Here is a 22,448-nt window from a genome sequence, read left to right as displayed (position 1 = left end):
GGATGATCGGTGCACCACAGATCTCTCAGCCACCTTCCACACCATCCACCGTGAGATGTTCATCGAGTGGCTAAGGTCAAGGGTATCGGTGTGCATTGAGTCATACCTCCGTGGTCGACCACAGTACATCAAGCTGGGTGTGTGGGACAGTCATCGCCTATGCCATACAGATTTGGCGGACCACACGGGGTCCATCCTTGGGCCCTTCCTAGTTTCAACGCAAGTCTCTCTGGTCGCCGATGTCCTCTCACCGCATGACATCAAGTGCCATCAATATGGCGGTGGTACATAAATTGTTTACCGCAGTGAAGTCAACGTTAGAAATGGAGAGGCTGGGTAACGTCGAAGATTGCACTCACACTCTCGCCCTCACAACCAGCTCACACCCACACGCTCACTCCTGACTCACACACTCACACCGGCCTCACATTCTCACACCCGACTCACTCTCACCATCACACCCGACTCACACTCACTCTTCAACTCGACTCTCTCACCCTCATCCCCTCACACCCACACACCCGACTCACAATCTCACAACCGACTCAACAACAACAACACCCGCCATGCGCCACTAATTGGCAGTGACATCAACACGACGCTTGTGCCAGGCCATGTGCACGTTGAAGGCCACTTGAAGTGTCGAACGCCCGCTGGCAGGTCACGGGGCAGACCCAGATGGCACAGGTCGACTGACTGAGATGAGTGGCCGATCCACCACCTGTGACCCCTACTGTGCCAACTTACTGTGTTTTAGCCACCCGGCGCTCAGCTCGTTGTTGTGAGCGTCGTTCCTCCGCCCTCTGTTGTTGTTGGAGGGCGACTGCCTTCAACTGCCCAGCAGCAGCGTCCTTCAAGAGCCTCCTCCACAAAGGCCGATCTTGACACCACTGGTACAAGTCATCGGCAAGTCCACTCAGCTCCACGTCCTCCTGTACCACATCACTCCATCTCTTCTCTAGCCCATGCCGCGCCCATTTAGCCTCCTCGATCCGACCGAACAAAAGCTGTTTAGGCATTCGGTGGCTGGGCATGCGTGTTACATGACCCAGACAACGCAGCCTTGCCTGCCGGAGGAGCTCATCAAAGGGACTTTGTCCAGATCTTCCAAGGATTTGTGAGCTCCTCACACAATCCAGCCTGGTTAAACCCAGGAAGGATCGTAGGCAGGCCAGCCTAAATGTTTCTAACCGGCGACGATGTTCCATTAGGGGGGTCCACGTTTCACAAGCGTAGAGAAAAGGAGGACATGACTGTGGCCCAGAAGACCTGAAGCTTCGTGCGGAGCGACAGACCAGGTAGCTTCCGCACAGCGTTATGCAACCGATGAAAATGTATTGCCGCTCGACTGATTCTGAGTGAGACCTCTGCTGTCAAACCGGAGCTGCACACTGCCCAGATATGGGAAACTCTCCACTCTCTCCACAACTGCCCCATCACCGATTGGGAGTTGTGGGGGTGTAGTGTCCGATGGTACAAAATACCCAGGCAGGTGCTTAGTTTTGGTAGGGCTGATGTTAAGGCCTCACAAACACACTCACACCCGACTCACACCCACACCCTCACATCCGACTGACATCCTCACACTCATTTCCCACTTCCACCCTCCCCTTGGTCTAACCAGCACCCATATCTAACAGCTAGGGGTGGGGGGGGGGGTCCTTCCCTATAAACAATCTCGCCAGTTGTGGATGTGTAGCGTCGACAATACCCAGCACAAACCGCCCTGTGTGTACTTACCTGTTAGTTGCGGGCACGGGTCTGTTGGGGCTACCACCCTGAGCTAGAGAGACAGAGCCGGACCGGTGAGAGGCCAAGTCGCCCCTCCCCGACCCCAGGTGAGGGGTTGGGGGTTACTCCAAAGCCCCCTGGAAGGTTCCAGAAAGTGGGCGGTACCGGGGGCGGAGACTCCGCGGGACGAGTATAAAAGACGGACCTCAGGACGCCTCGAGGCAGTGCTCTGGAGGCGAAGACAGAATTCTAGATTTGAAGCTTTCGTGACTGCAAGGATTCATACTCCTAGGTTTTTTCGGTAAAGTCACGTAGGTAAAAAATAAAATTAAATTTATAAAAGTAATAATAGAAATAAAATATTAGAAAAACAAATATTTTACTTCTATTATTACTTTTATTAATTTAATTTTTTACCTACGTGACTTTACCGAAAAAACCTGAGAGTACGAAGACAGAAGACCAGCGAGGCTTGGAGGACGCTGGGACCCCGGGGAGCCGACCAGTGGTCGGGACCCGCACCTTGGCTGGGTCGGATCGGCATCGCCTCCCCTCGGGGGCACCCTTAGCCAGAGGACTCAGAGCCCGTAGGCCCACGTCAGCCCGGAGGCCGTACCCCCCCCAGGTAGTGGGAGTCAAGAAGGTTTTCTGTTATAAGATTTACACTAAACCGTCTCCGTGGGACCCACCACAGGTGGATCGAGGCACGGAGAGGCGCTCGCTTGGGAGATGCACGGAGAGACCGAGAGAGAGAGAGGGGGGGATACGCGGGATAGACGCATCGTCACGCATATTTGGGGCAACACAGAGGGCAGCACAGATGGCAACACAGATGGCAGCACAGTCCAAGTTCAAGTTCATTTATTAGGTATAGCCCTGTGAGCCATTCGGCTCTTGAATCGGGTGCAACCGCAACAAACAAAATACAAAAACATGAACAAGAAAACATCTTAAAGTAACTATGTGACTAAGTGCAAACAGAAAATCCAAGAAAAGACAGCAAAATATTGCAGAAAAAGCACCGTACACCAACACTGTGTGCAAAAATCCAAGTGGGATGCAAGTCAAACAACAACAACAACCACAAGACAACTTAGATTAAGGCCATCAGTCAAACTCTGTACTACAACAAACAAACATGGCCAAACCAAAAAACTTTTCGAAAATCACCAAAATAAAGCCATACAAGCAATGAAACAGAGGGCAGCACAGAGGGCAGCACAGAGGGCAGCACAGATGGCAGCACAGATGGCAGCACAGAGGGCAGCACAGATGGCAGCACAGATGGCAGCACAGAAGGCAGCACAGAGTGCAGCACAGATGGCAGCACAGAGTGCAGCACAGATGGCAGCACAGAGTGCAGCACAGATGGCAGCCCAGAGGGCAGCACAGAGGGCAGCACAGAGTGCAGCACAGATTGCAGCACAGAGGGCAGCACAGGGGGCAGCACAGAGTGCAGCACAGAGGGCAGCACAGAGGGCAGCACACACACACAGTATCCGAAACGCATTCGCGATCCGGGCAGCACTGCCGTGACGTCATCAGTTGCTCTGAGGGAGAGGGGAGGGGCAGACGCGGCAGGGGCGCTCTGGGCCTAGCCCATTGTAAAGCAACATCACCCCCATCACCCCCACCGCCATCCTCTTCATCACCCCCATCACCCCCACCCCCATCACCCCCATCACCCCCACCGCCATCCTCTTCATCACCCCCATCACCCCCATCGCCATCCTCTTTTCACCAACATCACTGCTGCCGCCATACACCGCCTCCTCCTCCTCCTCACTCCACCACCACCATCATCATCCCACTGTCACCGTCCTCCCATCATCATCACCATCAGGCCAATCATCCCGTCATTACCATCGCCATCCTCTCCCCATCGTCACCATTCTCCCATCACCAATCACCCGACTCACACCATTGCTGGGTGGGGTGCCTCCGTGCCCTATCGCGTGGTCCCCGTGCTCCCTGCGTCTCCATAGCAACTCCACTCCTCCCCGCTCCCCTCCCCCCGCTCCCCCTCCCCCCCGCCCCCCCTCCCCCCGCTCCCCCTCCCGCCCCTCCCCCCCCCGGCCCCCTCCCCTTGCTCCCCCTCCCGCCCCTCCCCCCCCCGGCCCCCTCCCCTTGCTCCCAGCTGCTCCGAATCGCTCCTCCGCGTGTGCTCGCGTGCTGCAGAGACGGTAAGAGACACGAGGAGAGACGCAGAGACACAGAGATACACAGAGATACACGGGGAGAGATACACAGAGAGACACGGGGAGAGACACAGAGACACGGGGAGAGAGACACAGAGATACACGGGGAGAGATACACAGAGAGACACGGGGAGAGACACAGAGAGACACGGGGAGAGACACATAGAGACACGGGGAGAGAGACACAGAGAGACACGGGGAGAGATACACGGGGAGAGACACGGAGAGAGACACGGGGAGAGACACACAGAGACACGGGGAGAGATACACAGAGACACGGGGAGAGACACAGAGAGACACGAAGAGAGACACGGGGAGAGACACAGAGAGACACGGGGAGAGATACACAGAGATACACAGAGATACACGGGAAGAGATACACAGAGAGACACGGGGAGAGATACACAGAGAGACACGGGGAGAGATACACAGAGACACGGGGAGAGATACACAGAGACACGGGGAGAGATACACAGAGACACGGGGAGAGATACACAGAGAGACACGGGGAGAGACACACAGAGACACGGGGAGAGATACACAGAGAGACACGGGGAGAGACACACAGATAGACACGGGGAGAGACACAGAGAGACACGGGGAGAGATACACAGAGAGACACGGGGAGAGATACACAGAGAGACACGGGGAGAGACACAGGGAGAGACACAGAGATACGGGGAGAGATACACAGAGAGACACGGAGAGAGACACAGAGAGACACGGGGAGAGACACAGAGAGACACGGGGAGAGACACACAGAGAGACACGGGGAGAGAGACAGAGAGACGCGGGGAGAGTGGGCGAGAGCGGGGTTACATAAAGCAAAGAAAAAAATCGAAATGATGAACGAAGCAAAGTGCCGGCTACAACGAGCATCTTCTTGTTTCCACTGAGCGTAGAAAAAAGAGAGAGACACAGAGAGACGCGGGGAGAGACACGGAGAGAGACACTGTGAGAGATAGAGAGACACAGAGACACGGGGAGAGACGTGTGTGTTGCTAATTGTGTGTATGCGCAGTGACCGTGAGTGTGTATCTGTGTGCTGTGTGTGTGTGCGCGCCTGTGTAGCGGTCTGCTCGCTGCATTACGAACCTGGCGATCCGAATTCGATTCCCGCTCACGGCCAGCACCAGGGACGATTATTTGAACCGGTCCTGGCCCTTCCCTAGGTCGACTCAGCCTAAAATGAGTACCCGGTACAATGTGTAAACAGCGCCACTAGGGAGACAAATGCGGCCGGGCGTGGTGCTGGCCACCCACCCCCTCGTGTGCCGTGCCGGCCTTCATAGTTGCACGCTAACAGCACTTGCCCCGACAGTCTTTTACAGGCTATACGGGGGATCTTTGTCTTTGTGTGCGCGGCAGAGACTGCCCTACATGGCATCATTACAACAGTCTGGACGGGTTCCGCAGGATTGGAAGGATGCCCTGGTGGTCCCCCTCTTTAAGAAGGGGGACCGCACAGAATGTAACAACTACAGGGGCATTTAACTCCTCGGTGTGCCGGGAAAGGTCCTGGCAATGATTATTCAACATCGCCTTGCCAATGTGGTTGCAGGCCAGGGCGGTCCTGCACCGATGCTATTCCAACAGGACCGACATCTCTGCTTTATTGACCTGGTCAAGGCCTGTGATATCATCATCAATAGGCTTGGGCTCTGAGTTGTTCTTCGTGCTTTTAGAGTCCCTGACTTTCTGCTCACAATCATTAAGGACCTTCATGATGGTGGGCAGGCCCGGGTCTTCTCGGCCACGGTCATGAACTCCCTTCTCTACGCGTGCGAAACGTGGAACCCCCCAAATGGAACACCTTCACCGGTTCAAACATTTAGGCTGGCCTGTCCACGATCCATCCTGGGTTTAACCAGGCTGGATTGTGTGAGGAGCTCACAAATCCTTGAAAGATCTCGACAAAGTTCCATCGGTGAGCTCCTCCGGCAGGCAAGGCTGCGTTGGCTGGGTCATGTAGCCCGCATGCCCAGCCACCGCATGCCTAAACAGCTTTTGTTCGGCCGGATCGAGGGGGCTAAACGGGCGCGGCACGGGCTAGAGAAGAGATGGAGTGACGTGGTACAGGAGGACGTGGAGCTGAGTGAATTTGCCGATGACTGGTACCAGCGGTGTCAAGATCGGCCTCTGTGGAGGAGGCTCGTGAAGGACGCTACTGGGCAGTTGGAGGCAGTCGCCCTCCAACAACAACGGAGGGCGGAGGAGCGACGCTCACAACAACGAGCGGAGCGCCGGGTGGTTAAAGCACAGCAAGTTGGTACAGTAGGGGGCACAGGTGGTGCATCAGCCAGTCATCTCGGTCATCTCGGTCAGTCGACCCGTGGCACCTGCTGGGTCTGCCCCGTGACCTCCTGCCAGCGGGCGTTCGACACTTCACTTGGCCTCAAGGTGCACATGGCCTGGCACAAGCGTCGTGGTGACGTCACCGCCACTTAGTGGCGAATGGCGGTTGTTGTTGTTGCATCTACCAGTCATCTCAGTCAGTCGACCCGTGGCACCTGCTGGGTGTCACGTGACCTCCTGCACCTAGCCTGGCACGGGCGCCGTGGTGACGTCACCGCCACTTAGTAGCAATGGCGGTCGTTGTAGTTGTTGCTGCTGCTGCTGCAGTCTGTTGAGTTTGGCTATAAAGACGATAGTTTTGTGTTTGTGGAGTGAATCTTCGACACACGACAACTGAGTGACTTGTTCGCTGTATTTATATTCGAACTTAAGCAGAAGGTTGTGGGCCCTGCCGAGGAATTCGTGGCCTTTGGGGCATTTCAAGGCCTTCAAAACTCTTAACCGATGCAGCCTTAAGCCACAAGGTACCTCAAAATGTGCAATAGCAACAACAAAAACCATCCAAGATGAATAGACAACAACATTGCAGGGTTTAAAACGAATTTTGCGTGTTATGTAATAATAAGACGCGAATGTAATGTATGAGTTTAACAAAGCGTCTATTTTATAGACCACGCGATCGCTAGCTCGTGTTAGTGGCGTGTTCCAGTGATACAAAGTTCATATTATTCTTCTTGAGCACAGCAATCACTCGTCTTTGATGGCTCTTGATGGAACCCAACGTTGTGTAAATAGTACAGGACGTGACTATGAACGCACGAAGTTTTACCACGTTATTGTATATGGCGTGATTATAAACACGAAGTTTTACCACGTAATTGTATTAGCCGTGACTATGAACACGAAGTTTTACCACGTAATTGTATAGGACGTGATTATAAACACGAGGTTTTACCACGTAACTGTATTAGCCGTGACTGAACACGAAGTTTTACCACGTAATTGTATTGGCCGTGATTATAAACACGAAGTTTTACCACGTAATTGTATTAGCCGTGACTGTGAACACGAAGTTTTACCACGTAATTGTATTGGCCGTGATTATAAACACGACGTTTTACCACGTAATTGTATAGGCCGTGATTATAAACACGAAGTTTTACCACGTAATTGTATTAGCCGTGATTATAAACACGAAGTTTTACCACGTAATTGTATTAGCCGTGATTATAAACACACGAGGTTTTGCCATGCAATTGTATTGGCAGTGACTATGAACACACGAGGTTTTGCCACGTTGTGTGATCGTGTGTGTCTCACGTGCCACGTGTTGGCAATCACTTCCATAAAATGCAGGATGGTTGCGTTCTTGAAATACGCTGCCAGAAACCACATTTTCGCAAGAAAGGCTACGAAATATTGCACTCAACACCAATTACCAACACCCGCCATTCGCCTCGAAGTGACGGTGGTGTCACCACGGCGCCTGTGCCAGGCTAGGTGCACTTTGAGGCTGCCACGTGAAGTGTCGAAGGCTCTCTGCTGACAGGAGGAGGTCACGGGGCAGACCCAACCCATGACACCTGCTGGGTCTCGGGACAAACACAAAGATAAAAGACAAAGATCCCCCGTGTTTAGCCTTAACAGACTGTAGGGGCAAGTGCTGTTAGCGAGCACCTATGAAGGCCGGAACGGTACACGAGGGGGTGGGTGGCCAGCACCACGCCCGACCGCCTTTATCTCCCTAGTGGCAATGTTTACACCGTACCAGGTACTCATTTGAGGCTGAGTCGACCTAGGGCAGGCCCGGGACCTGTTTAGATAATCGTCACTGGTGTTGGCATATACACACATATACACACTCGGTTATCCAGATTACAACTTAATCAGTCGGTCCCGGGCCGATCCTGCAAACACCGCTCCAAAGGTTGTCGACCACAGTCCGGCGATTGTCAAAAACTGTTTGACGTTGTTGAAGTTGAAACAAGAGCGGGGTGGAGATTAGAGTGGGAAGTCCGGTCAAGTTAAATGCAGTAAAGTCACGTAGGTAAAAATAAGTAATAAATAATAGAAATAATAGAAAAAATCCTAAAAAAATATTCTTTTTATTTTTACCTATGTGACTTTACCGAAAAAACCTAAGAGTATGAATCCTTGCAGTCACGAAAGCTTCAAATATAGAATAAATGCGGTAACTTTTTCACACTAGGATCTGTATTTTCGTGTCTATTTGTACGTTTGTGCCAAGGTCAATATCGTGAACATTAGGAGTAACACACTAAGGAAAACATACACACAACACTTATTCATGTAACGTTACGCAAGAGTGTGCAAAATAAAGCAATTTTAAAGAATGATTCGTGATTATCCGGCGCCCTCTTAACCCCAAAGCCGCCGGATAATCAATAATCGACTGTATCTATAAAGTATAATCCATTCTTCATGCTATAACACGTTAGAAAATAGTCCCTGACTCCTGTAAATTCATTTGGCAAGAGTGCTGTTGTACAAAGTTCCTGAAACATTAATTTTTGTTTCGATTTAAAGCTTTCGTGACTGCAGGGATTCATATTATCGGTTCTTTCGGTAAAGTCACGTAGAAGGGAAATAATAAAATAAAAAATTATCACGACGTTTCGATTGCAACACAAGCAATCGTCATCAGGTGTGAAAACCACAGCAAGAAAATTGGAACAAAAATGTATTTTTATTTTATTTTTTATTATTTCCCTTCTACGTGACTTTACCGAAAGAATCAAGAATATGAATTTTTGTTTTACCAAAATTGACCCACAACACTTAAAACATTTTGCTCACCTTGTCTTCTTTCCTACCTAGGCTAAAGTGGCTTGATCTTCTTCTGAAGAAGAATAAAAATCACATTCTACTACGTTTCACAAGTAAGCACCTCGCTGATCAAATGTGGTCAGAGTCATCGGTCGATCGATGCGTCGGAGAGGATGTTTCTGCGCCGTAAATCGATCCGTGGTGGCATATGCTGTGGGCGTCGTAAATTCGGACCGTCTGTAAACCTGAGTGTGAAGTGTTACAAACCTGTCAACCCCTGATCAGTGCCCTGCCTTATTACAGACCAATTCAGACATTTTTTGTCCCTCCGTGCCTTGATACACCTCAACGTTCGTCCTACAAAGTCCCATCACAAGGGAGAAACACAAACAGACAACAAAAATGGTTTGCCCACAGAGCAGGGGTGAGTAACCTTTTTTCTGCCAAGTGACATTTGGATATTTATATAACATCATTCGCGGGCCGTACAAAATTATCAACTTAAAACTAAGTCTGTTATATTTGGTCAAACATGTAATTAACTCGCCCCTAATGCGATGGCTGGAACTGCTTCTCTTTGGTGAGGCGTGCGATGTTAGATGGTATTGACGATGTTGCTACCAGCAACTGCTTTTCCAGGATCTGCTCCTAGATTTATTGAACTTTGAGTCCCATCTGCGGTTGCCTTGGCAGGGCCACATCAAATGATTTACCTTTTACGGCCCACGGGCCAGACGTTCCCCACCCCTGCCATAGAGAAACGGCTTTATGCCTCTTGAACCTGAAAAATCAATTTCACTGTACAAGAATCACGTGGTGACCCATATGGGTTGTGTGAAATCAACATTTTGACTGACATTTACTGAAACATTAACCAAAGTTCATGAATCTATGATGCCAATTTGGTGGAGCCAGATTTTACCCCTCCCCTCGGGGCTCTTCAAGAAGCACCAGGGAATCACCGAGGTTGGCCACGTGGGATGTCCGAACGCTCACTGCGGAGAAGAGGCTTCAATTCCTCTGTCGGGAGCTGGACCGGTGCCGCTTGGACCTCCGTTGAATACCAGAGGTCCGGTGGACTGGTTCTGGCTCCAGCCACCAGAAGGGGGAGGACAGTTGTTGTCCACTTGGGACAGGAAACTGCCAAACAACAGGGAGTGCCACTTTTTTAACAATATATGAAGGGTGTGTGGGAACATGGAGATGAGGTGTGAGAGGCCGTGAGTCTCATCAACGGGAGGAAAGGGATGGTGGTGGTGGTGGCTTATGCCCCCACCGAAGATGAACATCAGTGGAGGGATGCGGGCAAGGTTGATGAGTCGGATGCTTTCTGTGACCTGTCGCAGGTGCTGGCTATTGCGACCCCTCAGTATAGAGTCGTCCTCTTGGGTGACTTTATTGCCCGAGTGGGTCATGATGCAGTTACCTGGTCTGGAATGATTGGAAGGCATGATCCAGATCAGCTCAATAACAATGGTAGGAGGCTGTTGTGCAGCCCATCAGCATGTAATCACCAACACGCTGTTGTGGCATCGGTGCATTCACACGATATCATGGACGCACACCAGGCACAAGCAGGACTACATAGTTATTGAATAGCAAATGTGGGCCCATGTCCTTGACCATCAGGACCTACCGTGGAGTTGATCTTCCTCCTGACCATCGGCTTGTTATCTGTAAGATGTGACTACCTGACTTTCACTGCTGTGGCAATCATCCATCGAGGACTCCACTCAAACCCACAATAGCCTGGTCTCGTTGTGCTGATTAAGGTTTCATCATCGCTTACAACTGGGGTTGGCATCGCCCCCCCCTTCTGAGTTTCACGACAGCAGCTTGTGCAGCTGTTATGTTTGCACTGGGTACTCAGTCCAGACCTCCCCAGAAACTCTGGCTCATGGCGGAGGTGTTCCGGCAAGTTGAAAGTAAGCAGCGGGCATTTGTGTGAACGTGCGATGCTGATTAGGACGACGATGCTGCTGTTACTGATGATGATTTTGATGATAATTGGGATGACTGATTATGACGCCACTGCTGTTGATTCTGCTGTTGCTTATGATGATGATGCTCCTGATGCTGCTGCTGTTGATTTTGGTGGTGATGGTGCTGCTGTTGAATGCGATGTTAATGAGGATGTTGATGTCAGGTGGAGAGATGAAAGAAGGCCGGGTGAAACGGACTCGTACTCTGGGAGCCATCTTCACCATTATCTTTGCCATCATCCTCCTCTCGAACGTGAGTGACCCCCATCACCACCCGCACCACCTCCCATCATGCATCACCACGACCACCATCATTACCACCACCATCACCACCCCCATCACCTCCCCTCTGGCCATCTAACCTCTTCTCCTCCTCCTCGGCCTCCACCTCTGCACCCCCCCTCCCCCCTCTTCCCCCTCTCAGCTGCTGCCGTCGAGTTTCTGGGCTGAGTGGGCCCCCCGATTCCCGTTCACGACCCCCCACATGTCCCTACGGGTCACGAGCGCCCGCCACTGCTCCATGCGCATCGTACCCCCCCCACAGTCCTCCTCCTCCCCCTCCCCCCCCTCTTATCGAGTGGGCGATCTACTCACCGTGTCCATCGTGGCACGGGACTACAACGGCAGCGCCAAGCTGCGCGGCGGGGACTACTTTCGCGCGAGGATCCACTCGGCGCAGGAGGTATACGGACACGGCGGGCTCGCCGGGTTGGTGGGGCTGGCGGGGCTGGCCAGCCTGGCGGGGTTTGAGCCGGACGGCGCAGGGGTGACGAGCGCCGCGGGCGCGGTGCGGGACCACGCGGACGGGACCTACTCGGCCACGTTCCGCCTGCTGTGGCCGGGCGCCACGGCCGTCTCTATCTCGCTGGTCCACTCGCGGGAGGCCGTCGCACTGCTCGCCCGCCTGCGTGACGAGGCGCCCGACAAGGTGGGGGCGGGCTGGGGGCGGGCTGGGGGTGGGGGCGGGCTGGGGGTGGGGGCCTGCGGGGGGGGGGGGTGCGAGGGTGGGGGGCTGTAGCTAACTGACTTTCGTCGCTTCACTCTTGCGGCCATTTTCAATTATCACCACATTTCAAATGTCGTCCACGTGCTTTTGTCCAATTTCTTACAAACCTTCCACGACGTTCGCGCCACGCGCCATCGTCTTCGTTCAGTCGTTAAATAGAAGTGGTTCAGTGAGCATCTTTTATATTTGTGTTTATTCATGTGTTATTAATACCGTACTTATTTCTGTGATTATACTTAAACAATTCATAGTTATTTTGTGTTCATAGTTATTTTCGTGGTTATAAAACACGTGTACAGTATTCATACTGTGCTTATGTTTGTTATTACTGTAAAATACTTATTTTCGTGCTTTAATATATTCATAATGGGTCCTAAGTGTGGTGATAGTAAAGCTGAAAGAACCCATAAGGTTCTCAATTTGCAAGATATGCTTGACATAATCAAACTTAATGAGCAAGGCATGTCCCATGCTGATATAAATCGCAAGCTAGGCATACCTCCCACAACAGTCGGTACAATTCTTAAGAACAACGCTAAAGTGTTAGAGGAAATAAATAAACGCTACGCCAGCACAAACCAAACTCGTCCACTTACACAAGTGTAGAGATGCATACTCTTTGGTTCTTTCGGTAAAGTCACGTATAAATAAAATAAATCACGACGTTTCGATCGCAACACATGCGACCATCATCAGGCGGAACCGATACAGCAGGACAACTGCTGATTTAGGAGAAAGATCTGTTAACGACAAAAGCTTATAAAGGGTTTTGGTGGGCTCAACCCCAGCGGTAAGTGGGCGGAGCTAGAGAAGGAAGAAAGGGGGGAGGCAAGGAGGGAGGGAGAGGGCAGTTGGGCACAGGTTATAGATGGAAGGTAGAGAGAAGTTTCTATCTTCTATAACCTGTGCCCAACTCCCCCCCTCCCTCCTTCCTTGCCTCCCCCCCCCCCCTTTCTCACAGCGCAGCAGCCAACGCTGCAGCATCCTGTATTATTGACACGCTAATTTTCTCACATTAGCATCATTAACCCAGCTTCTCTCTAGCTTCCATCTATAACCTGTGCCCAACTGCCCTCTCTCTCCCTCCTTGCCTCCCCCCTTTCTTCCTTCTCTAGCTCCGCCCACTTACCCCTGGGGTTGACCCCACCAAAACCCTTTATAAGCTCTTGTCGTTAGCAGATCTTTCTCCTAAATCAGCTATTTGCACGTACGTGTTATATATTTACTGTAGCTATTTGCACGTACGTGTTATATATTCACTGTAGCTATTTGCACGTACGTGTTATATATTCACTGTAGCTATTTGCACGTACGTGTTATATATTTACTGCAGCTATTTGCACGTACGTGTTATATATTCACTGTAGCTATTTGCACGTACGTGTTATATATTCACTGTAGCTATTTGCACGTACGTGTTATATATTCACTGTAGCTATTTGCACGTACGTGTTAAATATTTACTGCAGCTATTTGCACGTACGTGTTATATATTCACTGTAGCTATTTGCATGCACGTGTTATATATTCACTGTAGCTATTTGCACGTACGTGTTATATATTTACTGTAGCTATTTGCACGCACGTGTTATATATTCACTGTAGCTATTTGCACGTACGTGTTATATATTCACTGTAGCTATTTGCACATACGTGTTATATATTCACTGTAGCTATTTGCACGTACGTGTTATATATTCACTGTAGCTATTTGCACATACGTGTTATATATTTACTGTAGCTATTTGCACGTACGTGTTATATATTCACTGTAGCTATTTGCACGTACGTGTTATATATTCACTGTAGCTATTTGCACGTACGTGTTATATATTCACTGTAGCTATTTGCACGTATGTGTTATATATTCACTGTAGCTATTTGCACGTACGTGTTATATATTCACTGTAGCTATTTGCACGTACGTGTTATATATTCACTGTAGCTATTTGCACGTACGTGTTATATATTCACTGTAGCTATTTGCACGTACGTGTTATATATTCACTGTAGCTATTTGCACGTACGTGTTATATATTCACTGTAGCTATTTGCACGTACGTGTTATATATTCACTGTAGCTATTTGCACGTAAGTGTTATATATTCACTGTAGCTATTTGCACGTACGTGTTATATATTCACTGTAGCTATTTGCACGTACGTGTTATATATTCACTGTAGCTATTTGGACGTATGTGTTATATATTTACTGTAGCTATTTGCACGTACGTGTTATATATTCACTGTAGCTATTTGCACGTACGTGTTATATATTCACTGTAGCTATTTGCACGTACGTGTTATATATTCACTGTAGCTATTTGCACGTACGTGTTATATATTCACTGTAGCTATTTGGACGTATGTGTTATATATTTACTGTAGCTATTTGCACGTATGTGTTATATATTCACTGTAGCTATTTGCACGTACGTGTTATATATTCACTGTAGCTATTTGCACGTACGTGTTATATATTCACTGTAGCTATTTGCACGTATGTGTTATATATTCACTGTAGCTATTTGCACGTACGTGTTATATATTCACTGTAGCTATTTGCACGTATGTGTTATATATTCACTGTAGCTATTTGCACGTACGTGTTATATATTCACTGTAGCTATTTGCACGTATGTGTTATATATTCACTGTAGCTATTTGCACGTATGTGTTATATATTTACTGTAGCTATTTGCATGTATGTGTTATATATTCACTGTAGCTATTTGCACGTACGTGTTATATATTCACTGTAGCTATTTGCACGTATGTGTTATATATTTACTGTAGCTATTTGCACGTATGTGTTATATATTCACTGTAGCTATTTGCACGTATGTGTTATATATTCACTGTAGCTATTTGCACGTATGTGTTATATATTTACTGTAGCTATTTGCATGTATGTGTTATATATTCACTGTAGCTATTTGCACGTAAGTGTTATATATTCACTGTAGCTATTTGCACGTACGTGTTATATATTCACTGTAGCTATTTGCACGTATGTGTTATATATTCACTGTAGCTATTTGCACGTATGTGTTATATATTTACTGTAGCTATTTGCACGTACGTGTTATATATTTACTGTAGCTATTTGCACGTACGTGTTATATATTCACTGTAGCTATTTGCACGTACGTGTTATATATTTACTGTAGCTATTTGCACATACGTGTTATATATTTACTGTAGCTATTTGCACGTACGTGTTATATATTTACTGTAGCTATTTGCACGTATGTGTTATATATTCACTGTAGCTATTTGCATGTACGTTTTTCGCCGGCCAAAATACATTTGCAAGCCAAACAATGGCTCTGCTTTGACATTCGAACATTTTTGATATTCGTCCAGACGGAAGTGCACGGTGTTCCTGTATAGTCTAGCCAAGTGGAGTGGGAGCTGTAGCCGAGGGCTGTGGGAGCTGTAGCCGAGGGGGTTTAACTGGGCCGGGTTGGGGGGGGGGCCACTGCAGAATCTCGGGCAGTGCCGGACGTGCGAGGTTGGAGTCGTTCGTTCTCACGCCTCGCCCGCCCGCCCTCTGTAGGTCTTCTTCTACGGCTACTTTGAGGGTGGGGGGCGCACGGAGCGCACCGAGTGCAACGCCGTGAGGCCGGGGCGTGTGCGTGGTGGGGCCGCCCACGCGGAGGAAGAGCCGGAGGTCTGCGAGTTCCACGACGCGGGGGAGCGGTGGTTCTGCGTGAGGCCCCCCACTCTGCCCTGCTCCGCCTGGAGCTACCACTCCATGGGGGGCTACCGCACCGTCACCACCAGGATGGAGGATGCGCTGCTGCATAGGTGGGGCGGGGAGGGAGGGGGGGAAGGAGTGGGGGGGGGGATCATCATCGTCACCGTCACCATCATCACCACCACCATCATCATCACTATCATCACTACCACCACCACCACAATCATCACCACTGTTATCACCATCGTCATCAACACCATCACCATTCCAACCAACACCACAGTAATCACCGCCGTTATCATCATCATGATAACCGCCATTATCACCACAACCACCATCATGACCATTATCCACATCATCATCACCGCCGGAAATAATCATCACCATCACTAGGTTGAGGGAGCAGGAGGACAGGAGCGATTATGATGGTGGTGAGGATGGTGGTGATAATGGTGGTGGTGATGATGGTGGTGATGATGTTGTTTCAGATCTGTGACCGATGTACCGATTGGTGGTGGTGACCTCACCATCATGGTGCAGCCCTCGGAGGTGAACCTCAGTGAGTCACCACCACACCCCGCACACACCGCACAAAACACACCGCACCATACACCGCACACACCACACCACACACTGAATTGCTCCGGACACACCACACACACTGCACTGCACACAGACACCACGCACCGCAACACACACCAACCCGCTCCGCACATACAATGCACCACACCGCGCACACACATCGCTCCATATACCGCACCACACACCGCACCCACATTACTGCACCACACACACCGGGCACACTGCACATTCACCGCACACACACCGCACACACACACACGAACCACACAGACACCACACACCGTACACACACCCTCTTCCATATCACCTCTTTGCCCTCCCCTTCTCCCCCTATTCTCTTGCTCCCTCCCCTCACCCCCTCCCCACACTCCCCCCCCACCCCCACTGCTCTCTCCCACCTCCCCCCTCCATTCACCCTGCCCCCCTCCCGCCCCACTGTGCCCCCCACTCCCCCGTCCCCCAAGCGGCACACCTGCCCCCGTGCCGCCCGGGGCTGCCCCCCACCGCGGTGGTGCCGAGCGGGTTCTACGTGGGGGGAGAGTGGCACTCGTTGGTGTGCGCCGCTCGGCGCTTCCGGCAGCCGGGAGCCGTGGCAAGTTGTCTCCGGGGCCGCCGAGTCTTCATGTACGGGGACTCGACGCTGCGCCAGTGGTGGCAGCTGCTCACCGACACCGCGCCCTGTGAGTGAGCCACGCGGTGCGCCGGTGAGGTTAGCCGCTCACCGACACCGCGCGCTGTAAGTGAGCCACACGGTGAGCCGGTAAGGTTAGCCGCTCACCGACACCGCGCGCTGTGAGTGAGCCACACGGTGAGCCGGTAAGGTTAGCCGCTCACCGACACCGCGCGCTGTGAGTGAGCCACACGGTGAGCCGGTAAGGTTAGCCGCTCACCGACACCGCGCCCTGTGAGTGAGCCACACGGTGAGCCGGTGAGGTTAGCCGCTCACCGACACCGCGCGCTGTGAGTGAGCCACACGGTGAGCCGGTAAGGTTAGCCGCTCACCGACACCACGCCCTGTGAGTGAGCGAGTTAGCTATGAGGTTAGCCGGCGGGCGGGCGAGCAAGTGGAAGACCGAGCAAGCGAGTGAGCGGGTAGGTGAGTGGGTGGATGAGCGAGTCGGTGGGTGATTGAGTGGGCGAGTGAGTGAGTTAGAAGGCAGATGAGTTAGTGGGTAGGTGAGTGGGTGGGCGGTTGAGTCGGGTTAGTGGTTGAGTGGGTGGGTGGGTGAGTGAGTGGGTGGGTGGTTGAGTCGGTGGGTTGGTGGTTGAGTGGGTGGGTGGGTGAGTGAGTGGGTGGGTGGTTGAGTCGGTGGGTTAGTGGTTGAGTGAGTGAGTGAGTGGGTGGGTGAGTGAGTGGGTGATTGGGTGAGTGGCTGTTTGGGTGAGTGGATGGTTGAATGAGGTCCCCCCCGCCCACACGCACAGCGCTGAAGGTGGAGGCCAACAACGCTCCCCTGCAGCTGGGGCCGCTGATCGCCCGGGACTCCGAGACCGGAGCCGTGGTTCTGTGCCGCTCCCACGGCCTGCCCCTGCGCTCCAAGCGGGGACCGGTCTCCTCCATCCACTACATCGCCAACGAGCTCGACAGCCTGCCCGGTGATCCCCCTGATCCCCCTGATCCCCACTCACCCCCCTGATCCCCACTAATCCCCCTGATTCTCACTGATCCCCCTGATCCCCCTGATCCCCACTGATCCCCTTGATCCCCACTAATCCCCCTGATTCTCACTGATCCCCCTGATCCCCCTGATCCCCACTAATCCCCCTGATTCTCACTGATCCCCCTGATCCCCTGATCCCCACTAATCCCCCTGATTCTCACTGTTCCCCTGATCCTCACTGATCCCCACTAATCCCCCTGATTCTCACTGATCCCCCTGATCCCCCTGATCCCCACTAATCCCCCTGATTCTCACTGATCCCCCTGATCCCACTAATCCCCCTGATTCTCACTGATCCCCCTGATCCCACTAATCCCACTGATCCCCACTAATCCCCCTGAATCTCACTGATCCCCCTGATCCCCCTGATTCTCACTGATCCCCCTGATCCCCACTGATCCCCCTGATTCTCACTGATCCCCCTGATTCTCACTGATCCCCCTGATCCCACTAATCCCCCTGATCCCCACTAATCCCCCTGATTCTCACTGATTCCCCTGATCCCACTAATCCCCCTGATCCTCCTGATCCCCCTGATTCTCACTGGTCCCCCTGATCCCACTAATCCCCCTGATCCCCCTGATTCTCACTGATCCCCCTGATCCCACTAATTCCCCTGATCCCCCTGATCCCCCTGATTCTCACTGATCCCCCTGATCCCACTAATCCCCCTGATTCTCACTGATCCCCACTGATCCCCCTGATCCCCCTGATCCCCCTGATTCCCCCTGTTCCCCCTGATCCCACTAATCCCCCTGATCCCCACTAATCCCCCTGATTCTCACTGATCCCCCTGATCCCCACTAATCCCCCTGATCCCCCTGATCCTCACTAATCCCCCTGATCCCACTAATCCCCCTGATCCCCCTGATCCTCACTAATCCCCCTGATCCCACTAATCCCCCTGATCCCCCTGATCCTCACTAATCCCCCTGATCCTCACTAATCCCCCTGATCCCCCTGATCCCCGCTGCCCCCCCCCCCCATCCCCACTGAGCTCCTCCGACCCTCACCGATCCTTCCTCTTGTTGATCCCCCCCTCCCCTGTTGTTGAACCTCCCTCTGCGGATCCCTCCTGAAGCACGTGGGGGTGAACGGGGAGCGTGAGACTCGAGTCTCTTGGCTGGTTGCGCGCGAGGGGATCATCGGATACATCGCTGAATTGGCCGCACTGCCCTGGCCTCGTATTAGGGGTGGGGGGGGGGGGGTGGTGAGGGGGGTGAGGGGGGGGCTCCCATTGGCCCACACACTGCCCAGGTCTCGACAGAGCGGCGCTGCTGCTGCTGCTGCTGCAAGAGGCGCGCAGGGGCACGACGGTCGCGTCTGGTTGCGCGTGGCACGTGGCGGTGGTGGCGCCAGTGGTGGTGGTGGAGATGGTGGTGATTGTGGCGGCGGTGGTGGTGGTGATGGCGACGGTGGTGATGGTGATTGTGGTTGCGCGTGGCACGTGGCGGTGGTGGCGCCAGTGGTGGTGGTGGAGATGGTGGTGATTGTGGCGGCGGTGGTGATGGTGATTGTGGTGGTGGTGGTGATTGTGGTGGTGGTGTTGTGGCCAGGGGGGCTTTGTCACGGTCTCCGGTGCTAGTGTGGCCAGAGTGGATCTGCCCGGCTCTGCAGTGGTCACACCACCACCACTACAATCACCGCCACCATCGCCACCACCACTACCAAAACAATCACCACCACCATCACCACCACCACTACCAAAACAATCACCATCACTACCACCACCACTACCACCACCGCCACGTGCTCTAAGCTTCCCACTCGCACAGAACGATGTCAAGCATGGTGGTGACTAGCGTGTTACTCTGTGGTCTCCCCTCCCCTTCTCTCCCCGCCACACACACCTCGTTACACACACCTCATCATGTACACCTCGTCATACACGCACACCTCGTTACACAATCAAAAACACGTGCATCTCGTCATACACGCACACACACCTCGTCACACACACCTCGTCACACACACCTCATCATGCATACCTCGTCGCACACATCATCACGTACACCTCGTAATACACGCACACACACCTTGTCACACACACCTCGTCACACACACACCTCATCACGCACGCGGCACGCTCGCTCCTGGCGGGGTGCTAGGCGTGCCCGGCACGGTGGTGGTGCTCTCGGTCTGCGCCCACTTCACGTCGTTCCCCACGGCGCTCTACGCGGGCCGCGTCGACCGCATCGGCGCGGCGCTGCGCCGCCTGCTGCGTCGCGCCCCGCGCACCCTGGTGCTCGTCAAGAGCGCCAACACCGGCTACCGCTCGGCGCACGGCTCCGAGTGGCTGGCGCGCGGCCTGGACGCCCTCATGCGGCGAGCCCTGCGCAGGCACCTGGGCGCCGGCGCGGGCGGCGTGGTCGTGGTCGACGCGTGGGACATGAGCGCGGCGCACCCCTCCCCCGACAACATCCACCCGGTGGGCGCGGTCGTGCGCGCCGAGGTGGAGCTGTTCCTCTCGTACGTGTGTCCTGACGACAATGAGGCGTGACCTGGAGACGAGGTGTGACGTGGCGACGAGGTGTGACGTCGTGACGAGGGGTGAAGTGACGACTAAGTGTGACGAGGTGTGACGTCGTGACGAGGGGTGAAGTGACGACTAAGTGCGACGAGGTGTGACGTCGTGACGAGGGGTGAAGTGACGACTAAGTGTGACGAGGTGTGACGAGGGGTGAAGTGACGACTAAGTGTGACGAGGTGTGACGTCGTGACGAGGGGTGAAGTGACGACTAAGTGTGACGAGGTGTGACGTGGCGACGAGGATGAGGGGCGTGACGTGTGGTGAGATGTGTGTACGAATGTTGAACTTATTTTGCACTGTACATAGCCAATGGTTGTGATCGGGGGTGCGGATGGGTGTGAGGTGTGATGGTGTGATGGGTGTGATGTGATTGGTGTTATGTGATATAGGTTGGGTGGGGATGTGATTATTTGGATGCGATGTGATATGTGTGTGGGATGGCTGTAATGTTATGGGTGTGATGTGATTTGAGATGCGATGGGTGGGAGTTGTGGTGTGATGACGGGATGTGTGTGACGGTGGTGTGGAAGATCGGATGGGGTGTGATGGGTGCGAGTGAGTTTGGGTGTCTTTGCATAGGTTGCACAGTAGGGGGCACAGGTGGTGCATCTGCCGGTAATATCTTGAGTCGGCCACTGACACTTGGGTCTGTCCCGTGACCTGCCAGCGGCGAGCCTCGAAGTGCACCTAGCCTGGCACAAGCGCTCTGGTGACATTCCCGCCACTTGGTGTGTGGGGTGGGGGGGGGGCGGCAGCGTAGTAGCGATCGGCGCCACTGTGCTGATTCCCGCTCAGGGCAGACATCGGTGACGTATCTCTGAACTGGTATTAGCGATGCCTCAACCCCCCCCCATCCTCCCCTAAGTCGACCTGGAGCGGTATGTAAACATCACTTGGTAGACAAAGGCTGCCGGGCTTGGTGTTTTCCATCCACCCCCACGTGCGCCGTGCCGGCCTTCTGAGGTGTTCGCTAACCGCACTTGCCCCGACAGTCTGTTAAGGCTCCACGGCATGAGGAGGAGGGAGGGGGGGGATCCTTCTCTGTGTGTGTACTGTGTGTGTTGTGATCTCTGCACAACACTGCCTCTGCAAGTCCTAATCGTCGTCATTTCCTGCGGGGCAAATCAACACCCGGGGTCTGCCCCGTGACCTCCTCCTGCCTGCCAACAGCAGCAGCGGCGAGTCTTCCACACTTCACGCGACCGCCTCAAGGGGCACCTAGCCTGGCACGAGCTCCGTTGTGACGTCACCGCCACTTATTGGCAAACGGCGGCTGTTGTTGGGGGGGGGGGTGTTGTGGGGGTTTGGGAAGGATGGGGGTGCGGGAGGCTTGTGGGGAGTGGGGGGCTGATCACCTGACTCGCTTTCATCAATCTGTGCCAGTTGGCACACTCAGCGTGATTACAGCGTCGGGAGTTTTGTGTTTTTATACGTTAATAGACCTTCACGGCAAAACTCACGACAGCTCCCAGTGTAGATTCCACATTCCGACGAGCCGGGGCGAGTCCATCAGTAGGACGAGCAATGTTTACTTCCCCCACAGTGTTACTCAATTTATCGACCACCCCCCCCCCTCTCTCCGGTTATGTTCCGCTTGCTTCACCGCCGAGACACAGAGCGGGAACGGGGTTCCCGTGGGGTTGCGTAGCGTGTGCAGCGGCTTCTCTTTAAAAACAAATCTATTATTTAGTCATTTACCAGGTAAGGCCCCCGCCTGAGCTGCGTAGCTGTTTTGCAGAAGCGACCCGGTCATCACGAATGACGGTTCACGGAAGTGGCTTCTCATCATCGTCGTCACGTGGACATGTACAGCAACAGCTGAATGGACTCCTGAGCGCGCGATCTCAAATGTGGAGGGGGAAAACCGGAGGACCCGGAGAAGAATCCACGCGACCACCACGGGAAGAGTGAGAGACGCTCAGACTCCAAATATACAGCAGCAGGCGTCGTCGTCGTCAGGGTCGGGATCGAACCCAC

The 22,448-nt window shown here is 52.8% G+C and overlaps 1 protein-coding gene across 5 annotated transcripts; it reads left to right on the top strand.

Moving 5' to 3' along the window:
* Nucleotides 1-3,852: 3,852 nt before the first annotated feature.
* On the top strand, nucleotides 3,853-21,751 carry LOC144728122 (NXPE family member 3-like). Of its 5 annotated transcripts, none has more exons than XM_078607421.1 (11): nucleotides 3,853-3,914; nucleotides 9,063-9,124; nucleotides 9,315-9,435; nucleotides 10,358-10,487; nucleotides 11,158-11,246; nucleotides 11,418-11,921; nucleotides 15,558-15,808; nucleotides 16,187-16,257; nucleotides 16,745-16,960; nucleotides 17,706-17,876; nucleotides 20,050-21,751. In XM_078607421.1, the coding sequence occupies exons 4-11, from the start codon at nucleotides 10,448-10,450 to the stop codon at nucleotides 20,439-20,441; spliced, it is 1,734 nt and encodes a 577-aa protein (XP_078463547.1). In that variant the 5' UTR covers nucleotides 3,853-3,914; nucleotides 9,063-9,124; nucleotides 9,315-9,435; nucleotides 10,358-10,447; the 3' UTR covers nucleotides 20,442-21,751. The 5 variants fall into 5 exon arrangements, with proteins under 5 accessions (XP_078463547.1, XP_078463550.1, XP_078463546.1 ...); XM_078607420.1 differs by lacking the exon at nucleotides 3,853-3,914 and adding an exon at nucleotides 6,513-6,748; XM_078607422.1 differs by lacking the exons at nucleotides 3,853-3,914; nucleotides 10,358-10,487 and adding an exon at nucleotides 6,513-6,748.
* The last annotated feature ends 697 nt before the right edge of the window (nucleotides 21,752-22,448 follow it).

The sequence above is a fragment of the Lampetra planeri genome, chromosome 27, assembly GCF_965212315.1.
Source record: "Lampetra planeri chromosome 27, kcLamPlan1.2.h2, whole genome shotgun sequence".
Lineage (NCBI taxonomy): Eukaryota > Metazoa > Chordata > Hyperoartia > Petromyzontiformes > Petromyzontidae > Lampetra > Lampetra planeri.
This window is presented reverse-complemented; position numbering and strand designations above follow the sequence as displayed.

Bases quoted from the DNA above. Each gene is read 5' to 3' on its own strand.
- LOC144728122 (XM_078607421.1), top strand. From the start codon at position 10,448: ATGATTGGAAGGCATGATCCAGATCAGCTCAATAACAATG. The intron at 10,488-11,157 runs GTAGGAGGCTGT...TGTTGATGTCAG, and splicing joins AGATCAGCTCAATAACAATG to GTGGAGAGATGAAAGAAGGC. The intron at 15,809-16,186 runs GTGGGGCGGGGA...ATGTTGTTTCAG, and splicing joins GAGGATGCGCTGCTGCATAG to ATCTGTGACCGATGTACCGA.